This window comes from Xiphophorus maculatus, chromosome 10 (genome assembly GCF_002775205.1).
Source record: "Xiphophorus maculatus strain JP 163 A chromosome 10, X_maculatus-5.0-male, whole genome shotgun sequence".
In the NCBI taxonomy this organism is placed as follows: Eukaryota; Metazoa; Chordata; class Actinopteri; order Cyprinodontiformes; family Poeciliidae; genus Xiphophorus; species Xiphophorus maculatus.
The window spans coordinates 20,522,575-20,543,808 of NC_036452.1; the positions used below are offsets into that span (position 1 = coordinate 20,522,575).

Genomic DNA, 21,234 nt, shown 5'->3' on the forward strand with positions numbered 1-21,234 from the left:
AGCTCGATTTACGCTACATGCGGCCGTCAGCCTGACCAAGCAGACTCACTCGACATTTAATTGTGAGAGAAAAAAAAACAAAAACATGTTGATTATGTCTCAACATGCGGCAAATCCTTAAAAGAAACATTTCCCAATTTGGATGGGGTAATCAGTGTTGCCAAACGCAATGCAATGACCAAGCACATGCTTCCACACACTGAGAGGTGTGTCTTCATTAGCTCACCCTGTACGAATGTTATCAACAGGGCTTTCAGGCAGCACAAAAAAACTAATTCCTTAGAAAATCACAATAATGCAATCTGATGTTGTAAAATCCAACTGCATAATGCTTTACATTTACCTCAATATAGGGGTTGTTTTACTGTGACGGTGAAGCTGTGTGACAGAGAGGGTGTATGTGGATGAGATCAACGAACATATCATGACTCCTCAACCCCAGAGATATTTATATCTCTCTTTTTATCTATAATGAGACAGCTCTCTTCTTTCTCTTTTTTTCTTCTTCAGACTCCACAGATCTGTCATGGGAAAAACCCTGATTAGCGTCCCGATGACTTGACAGACGGATTAAAACAAAGATACAGAGACGGCGGCGGAGGAAAACAGCGGTGAAGCAAGATTCCGAAAGAAGGGAAGAGTGACGAGGGAGATGTGTGAATATTGGGAATAATTGCAATTTGAGGTGGGCTGATATGACAGTCAGTTGATTTGACACTGTCTGCTGAGACAGAGCGGTAGTTGTGGATGTGTGCTGGTGCAGAGATAAGGCCGGCGGTCGGGTCTGGTTTGTGTCGGCGCCACCTGAGTCGTTTTGCCAGTGACGCGGCCTAAAAAGGGCAATTTTATCAGACAAGCTGCTCACCAATATATCTGTCTGGGAAAAAAAACAAAACAAAAAAAAAGCTCAAAACCAAGAGATTCTCAAATTACAGGAACTACGAGCTAACAGCAGAAGATGGATGTGTAAAAATAGGAAAAACAGCAAAAACTGATAAAGCACGGCTTCTGGGAGGATGGGAGCCTACAGAAGCCAAAAATAGCTAAGATATATATATATAAAAAACTCAAGCAGGTAAGTAGGAAAAATCTTCAGGAAAGACTTTAAAACTGCTAAAATGCAAACTGTTTAATTGCAAAAAAAAAAATTAACTGTGTTTCATCTTTTAAGAGAAACCAACTTCAAAAATCACAAACTATACATTCATTCTGAACTCAGCAAGGAGCTCCATCTGGTATTTTCCTGGATGACCTGGACTGAGCAACCCGAACTTCAAAGTCGAGGTCTGGTCTATTAACAATGTTTTATCCATATATGAAGATAAAGACAGTGAAAACAAATAAACCGCCATTTAACAAGGTACTACAAAAAAATAATCCAACCATATACTGTAGAAAGCTAACAATAAATCAAGTCTTCCAAAAAATACCAAATCAGCCCTCAAAAAATACAACTAACTGACATTTCCAAAAGCCGAACAAATCCTTTACGCTTCAATTTTGGGAGTAAAGCAATAAATTGACTGCTTTAAATATCTCAACTCATCGTTTATGCAAATTGTAATTCAAACAATCCATTATAAACATTAACAACCAAAAAAAACTGAAGAAAAAAGACCCAACCAGTCAGAAGACAAACTAATTAACGACCCAAAAAGGAATAATTTATGTTATGTAAAATACACAACAAACCAAGCAGTCAACCACTCCACACATCCAAACAACCAGAGCAATCAATTAGACCAATCATCTAACCAAGCAGCTATGCCGGATGATCAGCTGCAGATGACAGTGACAGAGAGCTCAGAGTTCCCATCCGTCGTAATGGAGACAAGCTGTTTTCTGCTGCACTAATTAAACGCTGTGTTTATCCAAACTAATTGTTCTCTCTGCTCCAATAATTGAAAATTAGTGACAAATTTGCCATCTGTGGGGACAAACACCCAGTGGTTGGTGAGCACTCAGAAAGTACAAACAATATGATGATTGCTAGGGATAAAAACCAACCGTTGTTGGTAAAATATATACGCTGTCAAGTGTTTTTATGGGTAATTTATTGGGAGTAATAATAAAAAATCATGAACGCTTGATAACAGAAAAAAAAAAAAGCCAACATAAAGCAACCTAATTGCATATCTGTATTTAGCGCGACGCTTAACAGCAGTTATGGTCCAACAACAGGGAAGCGATGGAAGTGTCCCATCAGACCGTCAGTTCCCGGAATCACACAGAAAAAAATCTTGTAAAAGCTCCCTGGGCTCAGAAGCTGGTCACTGGGATGTTGATAGAAGTATATACAGAACTATGGAAGGTGTGGTTTTATCCTTACATTCCTTTGTTTCCTTACTTGTGAAGCCAGAGAACGGTTCTTACAACATTCACATGAATTCACCAGCTATGAAATCGGATTTATAGAGTGGATTAGAGTCAAAAAGTTAAAGGTTCGCATCAAAACAAGCAAATGAAGGACCAGCACTAAAGCCACTCAAACCCAACTTTACACTCCTTATACAAACTAATAAATGATTCCATCAGAAGTCAAAACACAAACATTTCTCATTCAATCTTGTAGAAACACACACAAATCCACACATGCATGAAGCCATGGCACGAACGCTTCCTGCTTCTGGTTTGAGCTGTGCTGCAGCGGAGTCTGTGGGTTAGCTCTGAATCTCTGTGGTTGCCGTATAGGCAGCCAGTCGTCTGTTGGCCACATACGCCAAGGCGGCCGTCAGCCTGACCAAGCAGACTCACGCCGCGTATTGATGTGCACCCAAGTAACCGGGTCACTCAGGTAACTGGAGAAGACTTGATGGTTCTTCCAGAGAATGACCAAACCACAGCTTCAGAGGACACAGCTCAGTCTGGGAGTTCAGACTAAGAAACTGCTCTGATATTACCATTAAGAAGATATAGTTCCAGGTGTGTCTCAGGTGGACACCTAGAGACACACTGTGTGGTCATTTTGAATTTAGATACTCATAAAACAGTAACACTGAGCTTTATTTGGAGAAAGTACATCATGTCTTCCCCTATACACAAATAGCCTACAGTATATCTCCCCTACTTTCCTGTTTTAATACACATGTATTAACTAAATCTGTTCTTTGTCTATTTCCTACATTTTCTGATATCAAAGACTTGTAGATGCTATCAGGGTTAGAGGTCATATTTGTGTGGTCAACTTCAGATTTACTAGTGTATGCTTTGTCTGTCATTCATCTCAGACTGAGCAATGGCGTTCCACTGGGTCCTGAACTGAGCCCTTCTCTTTTCTATACATAATAATAATAATCAATTTTATTTATAAAGCCCTTTATATCTCCAACTAAAATCTCAAAGGGTTCATTCACATTATGGTGTCAGCGCACTTTCGACAAAGTCCTGTCTTTTAATGTACATCTCATTGTTCTAAAACACAAAAATGTTGTCCCAAAATCTATTCCAAAGCAATACCCAGCTAGTTTTACCTGGGCAAGCCTACATTTTAATTTGTTTGACATTATTAACTGGCAGAGTCTCAACTTACATCTTTGTACTGAGACCATCCAACTAGAAAATGGTTTCCAAAAACTTCTGAACTGACCAGGTAAATGTCAGCCCCTTGATTAGTTTCATTAGTACAGAGGGTCTGGAACCTTGGCTACTGAGAAGCGATTGCTTGCTCCAGGCATGGATCCGATTTCACCTACTTACTAACGTTTGGCTGTGATGTATGATATGGACCAGCTACGCCGTGAAGCTAACCGGAAATCACGTGCGCAGTCCCCCACTGCAAAGACAGAAGTGCAGAGCTGAACAACATCTTTGCCAGGTCTTCAAAAGGTCTCCTGCTCCGACATTAACTGCTCAATATTTGGAAGTGTGGCCAACATGGACTGAATGACTTTGTAGTGCCTGTAGTGCCATTGCCAAGACTACAGCTCTAAAACAGCTCAGAAAATCAACGCCGTTCACAACTTATCCTTCTGATCACTGATTGGCCTTGTTGAAATTCTGCTACGGAAATCAAACTCAATGGGAGAAATTTCAAATGGAGCACTGAAAGGAGATGAGAATTAAGTGGTATAGCGTAGCAAGGCAACGCAAAGGCTACTTCTGGACAGGAATAGGTGGCAGTGCATTTTATAATCGGGAGTTTCCTTTTGGAAAACGCTACATGTAGATATTTGGAGAAGAATGTTTGAAAAGGACTGCTTATTATTTCCATGCAATAGCAATTTTTATAGGCTTGCACTTTTAGCCATTTACGTTATATATTGACCATGCTTTCACAAAATCCGATTTACTCATCATGGTGTTTACAGAAACTTTTGAAATACTTGGTGATGTCATTTTATTCTCTGAAAACAAAATCTCTGGACAACACCCACAGTATAAATCTAAGTAACACCACTTGTCAAAGAAAAAATATATAGCCATTTTTGCTGCATATTGCATAATTCAGGGGTGAAGATGGCCAGACTCTGCAGCCTTCCTCTCTCTCTGAACTGCCAGTTCTGGTAGCTTCAGGTGGGTGGTTTAATGGGTTCGTGGCTGAAAGTCAATGCTTCAGCGGCGGAAATCAAACAGAGCTGTGATTTATGGGAGCATTAGGGTTTTCCTATTCACAACTCAATAAAAACACAAGGGCATTTTGAACCAGTAAATCTATAATTGGGATGCTTATTGCGCCATGCCGTTTGTGAGATTTCAAAGAAATCTTTAGCAGCCGAATTTAAAATTGATCCTTATTGTCTTTGCAGATGTGCTGCTTTTTCAAAAACAGGAAAATGAAACACGGCCAGGACAGAAAAGCAGCAGCTCTGAACGTTGTTTACCGTTGTGTTCATCTTTTACAGACGGCTGCAGGTAGCGGGCTACCATGATGACGGGCTTTTCTTTTGTGTTTAAGTTCTTGAACAAAGATTCCTCATTAAAAACAGACTTCACACTGAGTTGTTTACTCACGCCAGTGTAAGTGCCGTCTCGGCCTCACTTCCTTTCACTTTCTCTCCTCTTGGCAGCTCTTTCCAATTGTCACTTCTCTTACTCATGAGTAATTTGCACTTTCGGCGTGGATGAATGACTAACCCTCACACATACAGTTTGTTGACGCTTCTCTATCAGTGTCTGGATTCATTTCAGCACCACATACTTCAAGTTCCACAGTTTACTTTAAAAACATCTCTCTGCCCATATATTCATGTTGACTGTATATGCTAGTGTTGTGAAATAGTGTTTGCTCCCTAACAGATTTATTCCGTCTGTTTTTCTTTTTTTGATAATAGGTCAGTTACGTTGTAAGGTTAGAAAGCACCACCAGTATTTTTCAGCTCATGCCATAGCATCTCATTCAAATTTAAGTCTGAACTTAAAGGTGTGAGTAGCTACTGGACTTTTACCATGAAGGTAACTAATCAAAGTTAATTCATGATTTAAAAGGCAGCATTATGCATTGTCCAGGAATACAGTGCCATTTTATGGCACAATCAAGAAACTGTATTACCTTCAGTTATAAAAATGCAGTATATGACAAATGAAGTGAAATAAATTTTACTTTGTAATTTAACGCCTTGAAAGTGGACTTTTGTCTCTTTAAGAAACTCCTGCTCTTTCTGAAGCTCCGCCTTCAGGACGTCATCACCCTTTCACAACGTTTTTACCAGCGTTGCATTGAGAAATGTCTACTATAATGAGCTCAGCAGATGTGCGGTTCCACCAGGTGTTTGCTAATTGCTGCTGGCTAGTCTGAAGGAGCTGATTGGAGGAGTCACGGGGGAGGGCTGCTCTGTGAGGCAGAAGCCTGGAAACTGGAGATTTGAGGAGAAACTCTGTCCTCGAAGGCGGAGCTAGGTCCACGCAGGTGTTTTGCACAGCTGAATGGTTGCCATGGAGTTCAAAGGATTTCTCAAACATGCATGAAAGAATCAAGGCAACACTCCAGGTATGTTTTTGATGAGGGAACAACATAGCATGATGTAAAGCTTAAAAAAAGTTTTATTTTACATAACACAGCCCCTTTAACACTTTCACATAGGACCTAGTTGGTTAGCTAGCTTTTGAGCGTTTAGCCTTCGTCAATAAAATCATCATTTTGAGAGATGTTTATCTAGTTATCTTTCACTTAAAAGTGTAAGAATAGGGCTTAAAGTTTAATGTAACAAAACATGAGCCTAATAATTAAGATCAACATTTCACAAGATTTTTCATGTCGATCTTAAGAACCTCTTGTCAGGAAGCCCTGCTGGGACTAGATCCACAGTGACAATAATCAAAATAAATCCCTTGCAAATAACACCAAGAGCTGAATGCAACAAAGACTTACAACCACAACAACAAAGCCCTACACCACCTCACATGTCTCCATAACGACCAGCTCCAGCAGTAGTTGGACTGCGCTCATTAGAGCTGCTTGGTCTGCAGTTATGTAAGACGTCGTCCTGCCACTTAGTTTCCATCTTAGTAGCCGTGCAAGGTGGCAGGGAGGCAGGTTTCTGTTCCCAGGATCTAACAGATCAAACAATAAGACGTTCAACACTTAAATTATGTTGGAACTGTGCAGAAGAAGAAGTAAAACGGAGTGATAGTTCCTTTATATTTTAACATTATGATGTCATTACAGTACATTTTTCCCCATTCCAACATCTCATAAAACCTTGCGTGCAAAGTTTGCTGTTGTATAATATATTTGCATTTGTCATCTTCACAACTGAAAAATATATTGTAGAACAGAATTATAGCATGAAAAAGATATTTTTAGAACAACAAGTTTTAACCTGATATGACTCGTTTTCTGTTGCAGGGGGCTGTTGCAGATCTTAACACTGCAAAAACAAAATCTTAGGTATTTTTGGTCTAGTTTCTAGTGAAAATATCTCAGCACACTTGAAATAAAATCAAATGTGGGCGTGCCGTGGTGGCGTAGGGGTTAGCGCGACCCATATTTGGAGGCCTCGCGGCCGTCACGGGTTCGACTCCCGGACCCGACGATATTTGCCGCATGTCTTCCCCCCTCTCCTTCCCTGTTTCCTGTCAGCCTACTGTCACATAAGGGACACTAGAGCCCACAAAAGACCCCCTAGAGGGGTAAAAAAAATCAAATCAAATTTAAGACTTTTAAAGGCCCCATTAGACCTGCATCACAACAGAAATGTACAAAGAAAATGCAGGGGACCGAAACTGACATTTTTGTGGCTCTTGGTGGCAGATTTGTGCTTCTCACATGGCACTTGGCTCTAGCAACCAAGTATTAGAAGCTTGTTAGCGGTATCCTTTACCGCCTCGAGTCTCAGAACAAAGCGAGTGAAGATGTCTGCGGACGACTCAAACATACGCCTGGTACAGAAGGCGAGTGAGAAAAATCCTTCATAGAAGGTATGAGATTAAACAGCTGTTTAAGCAGCCAAAACAAAATGTAAAACCTGTAAGTAACGTTGATAAGGCCAACTAGCGTCCTCTTTATTGAACTTAAGAAATTTTAAGACTTTCATTTTAGATAAATTAATTCAAGACGTTTTAAGGACGCACAGGCACCACAAGGCAACAATTTAGACCTCAAATAGAGAATTTTTTACTTTGTCTTCTATTGTTGTGAAGATTTCATTTTAGTGGTCTGTGTGAAACAGCTAACAGCAGACGGCTCCTTGTCGTAGCAGAAAAAGAAATCCCCTTGCAAACACATGAAAACACTTTTTTTTTAAACTAACAATGTCCTTTCATTTTTTTCAAATGATGCCTGGTTTTTTTTGCAATTCAATGTGATTGATTTATTGTGGTGAACAAAGGTTTATGTCGCTGTTGCTTTCAATGATGCCTGTTCACCATCGAAGGACGGCGAATCAGATTCATTGATAAATCTATAAACATTTTCATAAATCTGGTGGGGGAAAAAAGGGAAATGAACATTTCTCCTTGTGCGTACATTGTTTTAGTCATAAAAGTACACAGAGTTTTAATGCATCTGGGTTTTGGACTAGGAGGACTGTGCCTCAGCCAATTTTGGAGGCATCATACTTGGACTGAGTTATTAGCTTTGCTTTTGGCTGAATTCGAGTCATTTTAGGGCCAAACTTCTTTTATGAGCTGACTTTTGATTCTGTTTAGATGGATCAGACATTTCTAATGAAGGAGTGGAAGGATCAAACTGGCGAATACTGATAGAAAGTGCATTTTGTCTTTCGTTCCTTCCATTTTAGGAACATAAAAAAAGGGACGATTGAAGTATGAGGTGGAGCCTGTGAGAATGAGTTCTTTTCGAAAGTGCACTTCTGGAGACTTTCCGTCAGAGTGATGTAAAACTTTTTAGTCCCTGGAAGACCTCTTATGAATTATAGCATCTCACAGTAGATCCAAAAGAACACCAGTTGTACACAGCCTCTCTCAATGACAACAAGACATACTGTATTTGCATTCTACCACCAAACTGGTTTTACCTAATCAGAGCCATGCTTATAGGAAGCTTATAGCTTATAGGAAACCTGGAGCTGGGGGAAAAAATGGAATTTGAAACATTAAATATTGTTAATCTCTTCTATTAATTACAAAGAATTAGGAACTGATAATAGCCGAGTTGCATCGTGCTGAGTTGTAATAAAACAGAGTATGTACTGGTGACATTTTTTTATGCTACTGTATGAATAGCGCTGAATGCAAATCATTCATCTTGACTTATAATCAAAGTCAAGATGATCAAAGTTTTTTTGTAAAGCACAAAAAAACATATTGCGGTGGCAAAAAATAAAGAGAAGTAGTGGAAAGTTCCTGTTCAGAGTAGAATGATCAACGTTCTAGTGATGAGCAATCAAAGGCAACGCCAAACAAATGGGGTTTCAACCTTGATTTAAAGAAAGTGTTTCAGCAGTTTTGCAAGTTTTCTACAAATTCACTTCAAAGAATGGAAAAGGAGTTCTAGCTTTATACTTTACTAAAAATACAACGTCTAAAATTACATGTTTATTAGAATTGCAGCAATTGTACCATTATTATAATAACGACAAACTTTTTGAATGTTTTCACCAGTCTTTGAGGTTGGGGGTGGGGGCTTTTTGCCATCCCCCCAATCTTTGGACTCCTCTTTGGACTCTGTCTGGGCAACCAAAAAACCTTCTGAGAACCTCCATCCATTCGATTTAGCCAGTCCCCATGTCCAGCGGTCTCTGGGCGAAAGATGTGGTGCACCCTACACAGGCTGCTAGTCCAGAAGACATATAGTGCTTTATTATTTAAAATCTAAAGTCTTAGGGGATATTTGGCTCACCTGTAATCAGTTATAACCCTAGTAGGGTACACCAACAGTACCACAGGGACAAAACCCATGTCTCACTTTCCACACAATTTACAATTGCGCACTGCTATGTGTCAATATCTCCTATGATCTTCCAACATGACAAAATGTGAAACGGTTTGAAAACTTTTGCAAGCAACTCGCACACGCAGGTCACATCACCTGGAGAGAAACGCAAACTCACGACTAAAATCACTAAAAACAGTCTCACTAGACTTGACTAGACGACCTCTTCGTCAAAACCTTTCGGGTACATAAGCAGAGCTCATCTGAGCCTCTTGGCCAGCTAAAGCAGAAATACACTTCACGGAGAGAATCTGGAAAATGCACACAGGCTTGTAGCCCCTTAAATGCACCCTTCACCTACGTTGAGAGAAGTTCAAAAAAATTAAAAACCGAGATCAAACTCGACGAGGTTTTAAAAGTCTCAGAGGAGCTGAGAGAGGGGGTACGGGGCGCAGCAGCAGCACAGAGGGAGGGTGTTAAAGTAAAGTTTTTGGCGAGTAAACTCCTGCTTTCTCAAGTCTTAAAAATGCTCTCTGAAATCCCACTCGGCTCTCCAACTGAGCCTATGCTTTATTTTCTCCCTTTTTTCTTCCCGCTCGCTCCTGCTCTTTCCCCCCCCTCCTTTTCTCCTTGTTCTTCCTCCTTCGCTAGGTTTGGAGGCTGTCAAAGATGGCACACACACACACACACACACACACGCCCCTTGGCTCTTTAGCATTTTGTAACCCAGCGGAAGAAAGAAAGAAAGAAAAAATGGTAACGGGTTAAGGGGTGGGGGGGAAGTGGCAAGAAAAGATGAGGGGAGGGCCAGAAGACATATTCTGCTGATTAAGTAAGTGTTTGCTTCAACCTTCATTACCTGAAATCCACAGCAGACCCTTGAGCTGCAGAGCAACCTGAGCCTCTGCTTTGCAGATATACCACAGCAAAGGTTTCCATTCCTCTTTTCACACTCAAGACATTTTAATGGGATTTCACACGATAGAACAGAAAGTAGTGCATAATTGTGAAGAGGAAGAAAAATTTCTTTCCCAGGAAAATCGTTTGCCATGTAGAGCAATGTTCCCCCACCCAAATATTAGCATCCTACTGTCCTGTTGCATATCTCACTGCTACTACTGTTAACCTTATTTAACTGAACTGGTCATTAGCAAGTGTCTGTAGAGTTGACATGTTGAAGAGTCATTAGCATCAAGTGTGGCGGAGCAGGAAACATGAAGAAAAATAACCCTACACACAGCGGTGACAACATTATGTGTCACTCCTGGTGGTTCGGTAGATTAGGGAACACACTTTCACACTGCACTGTGTCAAACAAACCAAACCCTTTGAAAAACCTGTTCCCTTCCTCATCTGTGGTGGTGCTGAATAAAGAGCTATTGAAGGAAGCAACACAAAAACCTCTGAACAAGACACTGAGCACAACTTTCTTCTTCATAAAATGTAAACAACAATGGAGTGGCGTCAGATTTTAGCGGTTGTAGGATTTGTCTAGTCTTTGGTAAAAGCTCTACCACCAGCTCTAGACCCATACATTTGTTTTGGTTGTATTTACCCAGAATTCACTGAACTATAGTTGGCTTCCTGATATTGGAGTGCACTTCGGTCTGCTTGGCATTCATATGCATATGAACCGCACCAGAGTTCACTTTGTAGGCAGACAAGAGTTCACACTTGTCAGAGTGCGATTGTGCGTTCACACCTCCCCGAATAAACCGGACTTTCTACGCAAAGAAACTGAAGTGGACTAAGTAGGACAGATGTGAATGCACTCTTAATAAAGTGCAATGAGTTATGTGTTTAATATGTAAAAATGTATGGTATGAATGGTTTTGGAAAGTTAAGCATAAAAGAGAGTGAACTAGAACCAATCGAAAAACAAAGCCAGGAGCAAATTTAACTCAAACCAACCCACACCCTTGGGAGTTAGATTTTTACGTGACGACAAACACTTCCCCTGGCCAGGTGTCCTCCCTCTCTGTTGTGCACTCTGTAATCCTCGGCTCAGATCACTGTGAGCAAAAGGATACAGAGCACAGGACTTGTTGCCAAAGTCCCCTCTTCCTCCTCCGTCTTGGCACGACATCCAGTTCCCCGCCAGTGAGGAGACACCTACAGGAGTCCTGTGGAAGTGTGTGTGTATGCCTGTGTATGTGAGAAAAGAGCTGGTTACACAACCTCGCTCTCGCTCTCTTTATCATCCACAGATTCTGCAGGAATCGTTGGCAAAACCAGCACACAGGCAACGTGTTGGGCAAAACATCACTCAAAGCACGCACCCCTGGGGGTCTTCAATTAGACTCTAAATACCTCACCAAGCATCGAGGGGTCTTAATTACTTCAGACTGTTGAGAAAGACAGCGGACCGGCTCAAGCCGAGGGCTTACCAAGGATATGCCTGTTTAGAATAGACTCTAAAGCCTGAAGTCAGAGGGGCTTTCCTGTGCTGTTGGTCTAGAGCTACAGACAGAAGAAGCCCTTTCTGTGCATAAGAACTGGCTGCTGCTGCTGCTACTGGTGTGCTGCGGATGTATTTATAGCTGGGGGCGAGCGACTACTGCAGGATTAATTCTTGAAGCAGAGAGCGCCGAGAGGCAGAGGCAGCAAAGGTCCACGGATCAAGTGGGGAAGAGTTAAAAATATAGCTGAGGCTGCGTGTATTTGCTCTCTTGGAAACAAAGCGTTGGTTCGCAAACAGACCAGGGTGAACAAACATTCAAGACTCAAGAGACCCATCGATCAGCGTTACGAGTTATAAAATCAACGACCTTTTCCTAAGTCAGCAAAGAAAGGCATTAAAGGCCAAACTGGAAGAGGTGAAGCGTCAATGCAAGGAACGCCAGAGCAAACACGAGTTTGTATTTCTGGCCTTATTAGGGAATCATATTCATTTCTTTTTACTGTGCAACTCAAACTGAAACTCAATAGACACCTTAGCCTTCAACCTGACCGAGGACCCAAAACTGACAGTGCAACTCAATCGGGACCAGGTTTGGTCCTCAAAAGAAGGACTAGTTTTCAAAAAGTTAGAGGACTGTAACAGCAGGGGTAAACAAGACATAGACTCCCATCTCTCAGAGACACGCTCCAGTTAATTGTGGGAGCTTCCAAGGTGGTCTCAGACCAGAAGGAATAAACAGTCCCTTCAGAGACTTCTGAGTGGGAGGCACCCCAACAACCAAGGACGTGAGGAGGACCAGGGTACTGGATCCTGATCAGTTGCTCAAACCATGGAATCAGTCTCACAAAATTTTATGGAAATAGCAAGGGTTATCTAGAAATCACTGTAGAGTCAAAATGTACCATCAGTTTCTTATGTTTATCTTAGAAGGGGATGAGATGGCTTTGTTTGCAGCAACAGAGGTAAAGCAATCATAAAACTAAAGGAGAAGAAACTAAATTACAATGTAGAATCAAATTATGAGAGTTGTTGAATCATAAAAAACACTTTACAAGACAAGAGGTTAGATTTATGTCCGGTCATACAGAATCCCAAGAGTCACAATCCATCCAACTCTAGCTGTCAACAGGCAAGCGCAAGGCTATGCCTTAGACAGGTTCACTAGTCTACTACAAGGTTCTCATTCATTCCAGTAAAGTCCAGTCCAATCATATTTTCAGATTTAGAACAACTAAATAATCTACAGTCTATTCTAATTCTAACACAATAGAAACCTACTTTAGACAATAATTTCATTAGATTAGCCATTGCCTTCCCACGTCATTCCGTTCGACTCTCATCCCCCTTCGGTACCTTGGTTGAATTTCAACTGGGCCAATCACCGAACAGAAGGAGAAGTTGTGAACGATGACAATGATGTTATTTTCTGTTTTAGAACCGTAGTTTACCTAAGGTAGATTACGGTACCTGGAAATGGCACCTGAGGAAATGGATGAGATTATTCAGTCCCTGTAGGCCACGCTACCAAATGTTGAGCAATTACAACCGAAGCAAAGAAATGCTTAAGACATTTTAATGCTGGGAAAGATGTTATGACCGAATTCCTCACAGGGTTGTTTACAGCATACGCAATTGCCAGCAAGCTTCATCGAGTAGACGCAATACACATGTTACAGCCAAACGTCAGCGACTGGGTAAAATCAGATCCAGTCGTTTCAAACTTCCACAAGGTCCACACTTCCAGCAAGCAATAGTTTCTCAATAGCCAACGGTCCAGATCCTGCGTACAAAGCAAAGTGTAGAACAATGGGCTAGTTTTTACAAGGCTAATCGTTTTATGTCTAATGGTAAAAAACTGTCCAAGAAATCGCAGCAAACTGCATCTAATCATCGCAGCAATCACTCAACAGGAACGAACACAAAGTGACACTGAAGAGACTTAACTACCTTTTAGCAGGAAGAAACTTCCAGCAACCAGGCTTAGGATATACCAAAACTGGTAGGTTGCTAGGAGCACGAGAAGGGGAGTTGGTCAAGTAGGGTGCCATTGAAATTCAACCAAACCTGACAGAGTCAAGAAAGGTTTAGTTATCCCCTCATGCATGTATTACCTAGCTAATTAAGACAATATTTCATGTCTTTATCAAACACTATTTTGAAGTAGTAACTGACCTGGGGACAACTTTAGCAACCACACAAACTGTAAAGATACATTCACATGATAGGTTTCAGTAGAAATCTCTTGGAGTTAAAAACCCCTAATTTCTAACTAATGTGACTAAAAACCCAAATCTGAAGTAATCTATATTCTTAATAAGACTGCATTGTACTGTCCATACACAGGGCTCTCTGTGGGGAGGCTGGACCAACAAATTAAATGTTTGAGAATCCCAGACTTGGATAATAGTATCATAGATTGTCTCTACTCCCCGCGGAGGCCACTGGGCTCTCATGTAAGACCTTTAAAGATTTGACATTTGCAGACATGGAAATCAGCTGTGATCAGTGCCAGACTGAGCCAGATCACAAAGAACAGGGAGAGCGGGGGGATGAGTGGAGAGGGCAAGGGAAGGGAAATGAAGTCTGGGAGTGAGAGTATCAAGTGCGAACGTGAGCGTTGTGGACAACGTTCCTGGAGGAATTTGAGGAGGAGGACAGCTTGACTGTGTCTCAATTAAAGCAGTGACAAATGAGGAAAGACGAGCGGGGGGCGGGAGGGAAGAAGGTGAGATGTAAAGCAGGAGACGAGGCAGAGGGGATGGGATGGATGGATGAAGTGATGGATGTATGGGCAGGACAGCGGAGGTGTGGGAGGGAGGCAGACAGGAACGAGAGGAACAGAGGTAATCTGAGGGACAACAGGGCAGCTGTCTGAAACCTTCAGCACAAAGAATTATCAACCAAGGTAACGGCTCTGTGACGCTAAATAACTCCAGTAGTGGAAACTGATTTGATCCAATATGGACTTTGGACCAGATACCATCATCATCCAACGATTGGACCCTCCTCCAGCAATGGCTGAAAGGTCTATCTACTGATCCGGAAGAAGTGGTTCTCCATTGCGTTCATCTGCACAACCTGCTTCAGGAAGGTTGACTGAAATGTAGCTAATCTTTCAAGCAATACCTGCACAGGATATGTAGAATTTATACATGCTCAGGGTCACTGGGACGGTTACTGCTATGCAGGAATAGAATATTTTTAAACACCCACTTTCTTTTAGCCACTAACATTTATCATATAGTCAGTTTAATGAGAGAAATGATTGTAGTTTGCTGTACGAAGAATAAAGAAAGAGGCCTAACCTTCCCCCACCTATAATAAATGTATTCATTAAGTTCATTTTAGTATTAATAATAGATAGTTTATATCATTTTAGAAGCAGAAGGATGCCTTTCTATTTGAAATAAATGTCACTGGATCATTTTACATGCTTATGTTTAAAATTTGTGTAAATATCACTTTTTTTCAAAGAAAGGATACCACAACAACAGTTCGTAGTGAATAGTTTGCACTCAACAGGAAAACTTTGACAAAGTACATCAGAATTTAAAAGGTAGCAAAAACATAAACAGCAGCTGCTTTTACCAGTCATAGTAATGGTGCTAAAATGCAAATAAAAAAGGTTTTAAAAAAAAAAGGTTTTTAAAAATCCCACAATTGTATGAAAAATATTCCAGTCTTATTTTATTTATTTTTTTGTTGTTGTTTGGGACACGCGTCAATCTCACCTTTAACAGCATACTGTTAAAGGTAAGTCTTGATTAATTACACTATTACCAAGTATTTCTGCCACTGAATTTCGCTAAATTTTGTGGCATGCTTTGGTTTTACATGCTATACCAATGTTTTACACACTAACAAAACTAAAGAGTTAGCAAAACTAGAGTTAGCACTATTAGGTTCGTTGGTCTGTTGTGCTCCTTTTTTTCCCTCAGTGGTCTGTTCAGAGTTATTAGCTCTGTAGCTAAAAGGATATTGAAGGATCTACAACAACTCCCTTATGCTCATGCCTTGTCTTGTAAATACATATACCACTAAACGTATGGGCACAAATTGCACCAGTCAAGCTAGCTGTGACTGTGTTGCTTACAAGGGAAAAAACCATCACTAAATCTTTAGATGAAAGGGTTCTGGATTAGAAAATGTGAGCATCTCCTAGATATTTAAATGTATACATGTGAATTATCTTAGTTTCCAACTATGAACAAAGAAAAACAATCTCAAGTGGCTCTTTCTTCTTTGCAGGCCTGTACGCGTATGAATCAATAACACACCTTGGCAACAGAAACGATTCAATAAGCCTGTGTGTCTTCGATGGTCGCTATTAACCCCAAGGAAAGGCTCAATAAACAAGCGGGGCAGGTATCAGTGATCTAATTATAACAGCCGCGCGCTGCGGGAACTGTCACAGGAAGTCAGAGGGTTTTCTTCCCTGACACTCGTTAAGAGTAATCAGCTAGAGGTTCTGAGGAGCGGTAGCACAGGAGAGCATGACCGGAGGGCCAAGGTGTGTGCACACATTAGGCCTGAGCTGACTGGGGCTTTTGCAATGGGACATTTGGGATCCCCAAGTTTTGGCGGCTCAAAACAGGGATTTACTGATTTTAATAAATGGGTGATTTGCAAAAGCTGTTTTTAAAAAAATATATATATATATATATACAGTATATATTTCCAGTAAAATGCAATCCCACATCCCTGTGAGGCTATTTGTGAACCAACACTATTTTGAAACAATAGTGTCTTACAGCTAACATAACCCTTGATCCTCAGAATCAAGGGCTCAATCAAAAGGAAACGCTAGCATGTTTTATATGTATGTTAAGCACCTAGCACAGCTGATATAGCCGTTGTAGTCCAATTGAAAGTTTATTGGTTTGTTTTCATGGAATCAGACATTTCTGGAACTTCGGCTCAGTTCACCTTTAGTCAGTTTATACCCTTCATTTCCTTCCCCCATTTGGTTTAACTCCATTACTGGAATGGATTATCACAAAGTCTAATCGAAAAGACCTGCAGTCCATTCTCATTAGAAACAACAAACAAAAAAAATTATTTTGAAGAAACAGCATTGTCATGTAAACAGAGGCGAAAAACAGTTTGGAGTCAAAATCAATCTATTGTGACATGAAAACATTAAAAAAAACAAAAAAAACATATGTCCCAAAACTGTCTCTTTCCCCAGGGGGCTGCATCCTATTACATTTGCCCCTGCAGATGAGCGAGACTGCAGCTCCAACAAACCCATCTACACCACGCTGACCACGACTCCAGGCGGAGCACACACAATCACACACACTCCGCTGGTGGTTCCACCACCTTGGAAGCGATGGGACCAAGTCGAGAAAAGTTTCTTACCTTCCGCAGGTGCGACTGAGCAGACTTGGGTCTGTTGTTCTAAATTTAAAACAGAAAAGGATATGGGTTGCACACCATTTTGAGACACCAACTCCGGGGGCGCGTGGTTTGTTTCAGGTAGAAGAAGACCACGGGGGCCAGCGTAGGGTAGGGCAGGCTCTCCCCGCCGCCCTGCGTCGAACCCTCGTCCCCGGCCACAGAGATCCCGTCAGGTGCCGGAGACCCCGGCTCCATCACCAGCTCGCTGCCACACTCCACAGCTCCCGTTGCCAGCCCGGACAGGTCGTTCAGCCGGATGAAAGTCCTTGGCAGAGAGGAGCGACCCTCTGAGCCCCTGGCGTCGGGGAGCGCGGAGACACTTCCCCCATCCTCGGCCATCACTCAGCTCCTGCGGTGATCAGGTGGTGGACGATTAAGTGTGAAATTTCAACCTACTGAGCCGACTTTATGAAATAAATAATAATAGCTTTGTTTTGTGTTTGCATAAAACTAGGCTTAAATGACCTAGTTTAATTTGTTAGCATTAGTCTTGTTAAACTAATGCGAATGTCTAACTGGATATAAAACTTAAATAAATTTACAGTCTGAATGTAAAGAAGGAACGCAGATTACTTTAGAAGCGCTAAAAAAAAAAACATTTTGGAATTTTGGATATTAGTCGTTAAAATAATTTTAACCTAATTTAGTAGAAGATGCTTCTTTAATTAGCCAACAGCTCTTTTTTCCATCATCTCTAGGTCCAGGAGAGAGCAGTGAGACTGACATGCTTATGGATTACAACAATATGACAGAATGCAAAGTGGGGAAGCAAACACCAGCTAATAGCATATCAAGTAACATTGTGCCTACATATTTCAGTTTCCCAAGCAACATTTTCTTTTGAATATTTTAATGTGCGAGGGAAAAAGCAATGATAAATGAGCAAATAGAAGGGTTTTCTGTGAATCAGTAGAAGTTCTGTTCCACAGAAAAATCTGCAAATGCTGAACCGGAAATGGGTGGGGATTCACTGTATTACATCTAAAAAGTTTATTTTTAAGACTTTTGGTTGTAAAAGTTTGTTTCTGGACAAACTTTGTACACAGAAATAGCACTAATGCTAAAGTCGAACTTGCTAGCAAACTCAGCGCAATCCTGAATAGAACCGCGAATTTATCAAATCGCAGTCATTTGATAAATTCATTAGAAATGTCTAATGTCATGCATTAGACATTTCACACAACTTCTTGGATTCAACATTTGATAGGTTATTAGCTTCATGTCAGGTAAAGACCCCTAAACTCATTCCAAGAACCTCATCTAAACCATTTTTGCAATAATTGTTAAGATTAAAACAGCATGTTTTCCTAACATAGTGCAGGCTTAGTTGTCAGGAATAAAAAATTTATTTTGGAGAGTGTTTTTTTTTATTTATAATTATTTCAATTTTAATCAAGTATATTAGCTTCAAATGTGATATTGAACAATGATTTACATTCTCATTGGGAAGTTTATTTTGGTAATTGAAATCTTTCATGTCCACTATCCAAAACATTTAGATGAATTTCTTTAGAGGAAGATTTAGTATAAAAAGAAAGGAGATTTACTTTCCACCTTCTCAGAAAAGTTTTCAACAGTTTAAAACTTTTCAGCAACAGCTTATGCCTACTTCTACTTTGTCATTTCTTTTTTAGCACAAACAAAATGAGGAGAAACAACAACAATAATAATTAGCAAAAACGTAATCAAATTTAGTAGCTAGTTATACTGCAAGCAAAAATTGTACCTTTTATTTTCAATGTATCTAGTCCACATGAGCTGCATATGCAAAGAATATTACAGGTAACCACTTTCTGCACCGACTTGGAGGCCCAGGAACCACAACAGTGCAGTTATTTTTGTGGGTCTTCTGTCACATCTGTCTCATTTCTTTCTCATTATGTTCCATTGAGCTTCAAATATAAGTTAAAGAAGTTAACGACCGAGAGAAAAGATCAAACAGTATGAATAAAAGCGTTAGTTACATTTTTTTTTTTGTCCAATTCTTCTGAATCATTAGCCTAGCGTTACCTTAGCCTCGTTCAGGATCAGCGTTACCGGCATTGCCACCTGCTGGCATGGAATAGTTACTGCAGCAGTTTTGACTGAACGCGCAGACTGTACACAGAATAAGGGTAGAAAAATATTTTAATAAAATATATATTCAAGTATTGTAGCCATGGCCTTGATTGAATAAGATTTTTAAATAGAATTTTATTGTAGTTTGGAGCTAATGAGTTTGTTTAATTTCCATAATACTGACTCAAAACAACTGCATACAACTTGTAACACCAATTTTACTGTCTGCTACACAGAATTCATCTCCGCATAAAAAGCAAATTAGCCTAAAAAATACTTTCAACAACTTCAATTCTCAACCACACAATGGTTTGCTGAGAAATAATATTTTACTATGCAAAATATGCAAATCTTTGCATCTAATTTTTTCTTAGGTTCCAGTTTGCTTTGATCCGTTAGTTTGCAAAGAATAAACTAACAAAGGCATTGTTCTAACGGAACTAATTTGTCCGTTTTTTGGATATTATTGCGCTGCTTACCGAGCCTCTGTCAGTTCTGTCAGCGCTGCATTCCTTTTCAACAGAAACAAAGCACCGATCGCCCGCAGTCCGTATTATCCGCTCCTACACTTAAGCAGCATCCTCACAATAAAACCTCCCACCATGTGTTGATTTAATGTGATTATTTTCGCAAAGATATTCTGCTCGATTCTTTTCTCTCTCTCTCTTTTATATTTTCATTTTATTTTTATTTTACCTGTAATGGACTCTGTAGACGTGCCAAACGAGCTCTTTGTCATCACATGATCAGTTTCTGTCCGAGCCGTAAAGTCCGCACCAGCCTGGGGGGGAAAATAAACTCCATTTGCAAAAAAAAAAAAAAAAAAAAAAAAAAAAAAAAAAAAAAAGAAATATTAAACGAAGGAGAAGTGAACAGCGTGTTGAAGGAAGACTATTAAAAAAAAAAGAAAAGAAAAGAAAAGCCAAACAAAAAGCGGAGACCCTTTCTCTTCTTGTGGGTTTGGTGCGTCAAGCGGACCGTATATAGTTTCCAGGTGGTGCGCCGCGCCGCGCCGTTCCGCGCAGCGCCGCGCTCTGCTGCAGACGCGGTGCGCTCAGGCCCCGGTCTCTCCCCCTCCCGCGCCCCCCGGACCCTCCGCCGGCGCCTCTCCGGGAGCTCTCACCGACACCTCATGACCATCTCATGTGGAGAGAAAAAAACAAACAAAAAACCCAACAAAAAAAAAAACAAACAAACAAACAAAAAAATCCCATTAAACCTTTTTTATTAGAATAATGACGCCGTGCGCAAACTTCCTTCTTCTCAAGACAAGCAGAGGAAAGCCTTCTTTACAAAAAAAACAAAAAACAAAACAAAAACAGAGAGGAGAGAAATAACCAATCCCGGCTGGCTTTCCTCATTCGGGAAGAGAATCCAACACTTCCAGCCGCGTCCAGACGCCGTTTTCCCTGCCCGCTGGTTCCTCAGTAGTTATGCATTCTTAAAAGATCCATGGAGATGCTGCTGCGCATCCTCGTCGCTGCGCACTGAAAACCTCGCGCCCCCCAAACCCCCCCGGCGCCCCCACCTCCTCTCCTCCTCCGCTGCTGCTGTTGCGCACATGAAAGACCGGGTGCTCCTGCTCTCGCGCTGGTCTGCTCCAGACTGCACCGCTCGGTTCCGTCCATCCGCGAAGCTCTCACAGCTGGATCATGATGAGAGAGAGAGAGAGAGACACAGAGAGAGGGAAAGAGAGAGAGATGGGGGAAGTAGCAGTGGTGGTGGTGGTGGGGTGTGTGGGTGTTCTCCAAAACTTCTCGCTCCCCCCCTCCTCCGCCTCGGCGCGCGGACAGATCTGCGCCAATCGGAGCGCGCGGACGCTCGGAGTTCCCTCCTCTCCGGTCGGGCTGGGTTTGTTAGTTGAAGTTCGAGTCGGAGAGAGGGAGAAAGAGAGGTGGGGTGAACGGGCGAAACAGCTGGAATCCTAATGTCCGCCGACAGCCAATGAGAAGCGAGGTAGTGACGGCATGCGAGGAGCGCCGCGGCGCGATTGGTGCAGAGGGATCTACGAAGGGAAAGTTTGAGGAGGAGGAGGAGGAGGAGGAGGAGGAGGAGGAGGAGGAGGAGGAGGAGGAGGAGGAGGAGGAGGAGGAGGAGGAGGAGG

At 41.3% G+C, this 21,234-nt stretch overlaps 1 protein-coding gene across 14 annotated transcripts in view; it reads right to left on the reverse strand.

Moving 5' to 3' along the window:
- cacna1g (calcium voltage-gated channel subunit alpha1 G) overlaps positions 1 to 20,971 on the reverse strand; it is a 279,545-nt gene extending 258,574 nt beyond the window's left edge. For 12 of the 14 annotated variants that reach the window (XM_023341248.1, XM_023341247.1, XM_023341243.1 and 9 more), the window contains exons 1-3: positions 20,072 to 20,635; positions 19,827 to 19,911; positions 17,098 to 17,421 (exon numbers count right to left, since the gene is read on the reverse strand). In XM_023341248.1, coding sequence (XP_023197016.1) covers positions 17,098 to 17,411 — 314 coding nt within the window. In that variant the 5' untranslated portion in view covers positions 17,412 to 17,421; positions 19,827 to 19,911; positions 20,072 to 20,635. Of the gene's footprint in view, positions 1 to 17,097; positions 17,422 to 19,826; positions 19,912 to 20,071; positions 20,636 to 20,658 lie in introns of those variants that run through there. The other 2 variants (XM_023341241.1, XM_023341242.1) reach the window with 2 other exon arrangements.
- Positions 20,972 to 21,234: the final 263 nt, after the last annotated feature.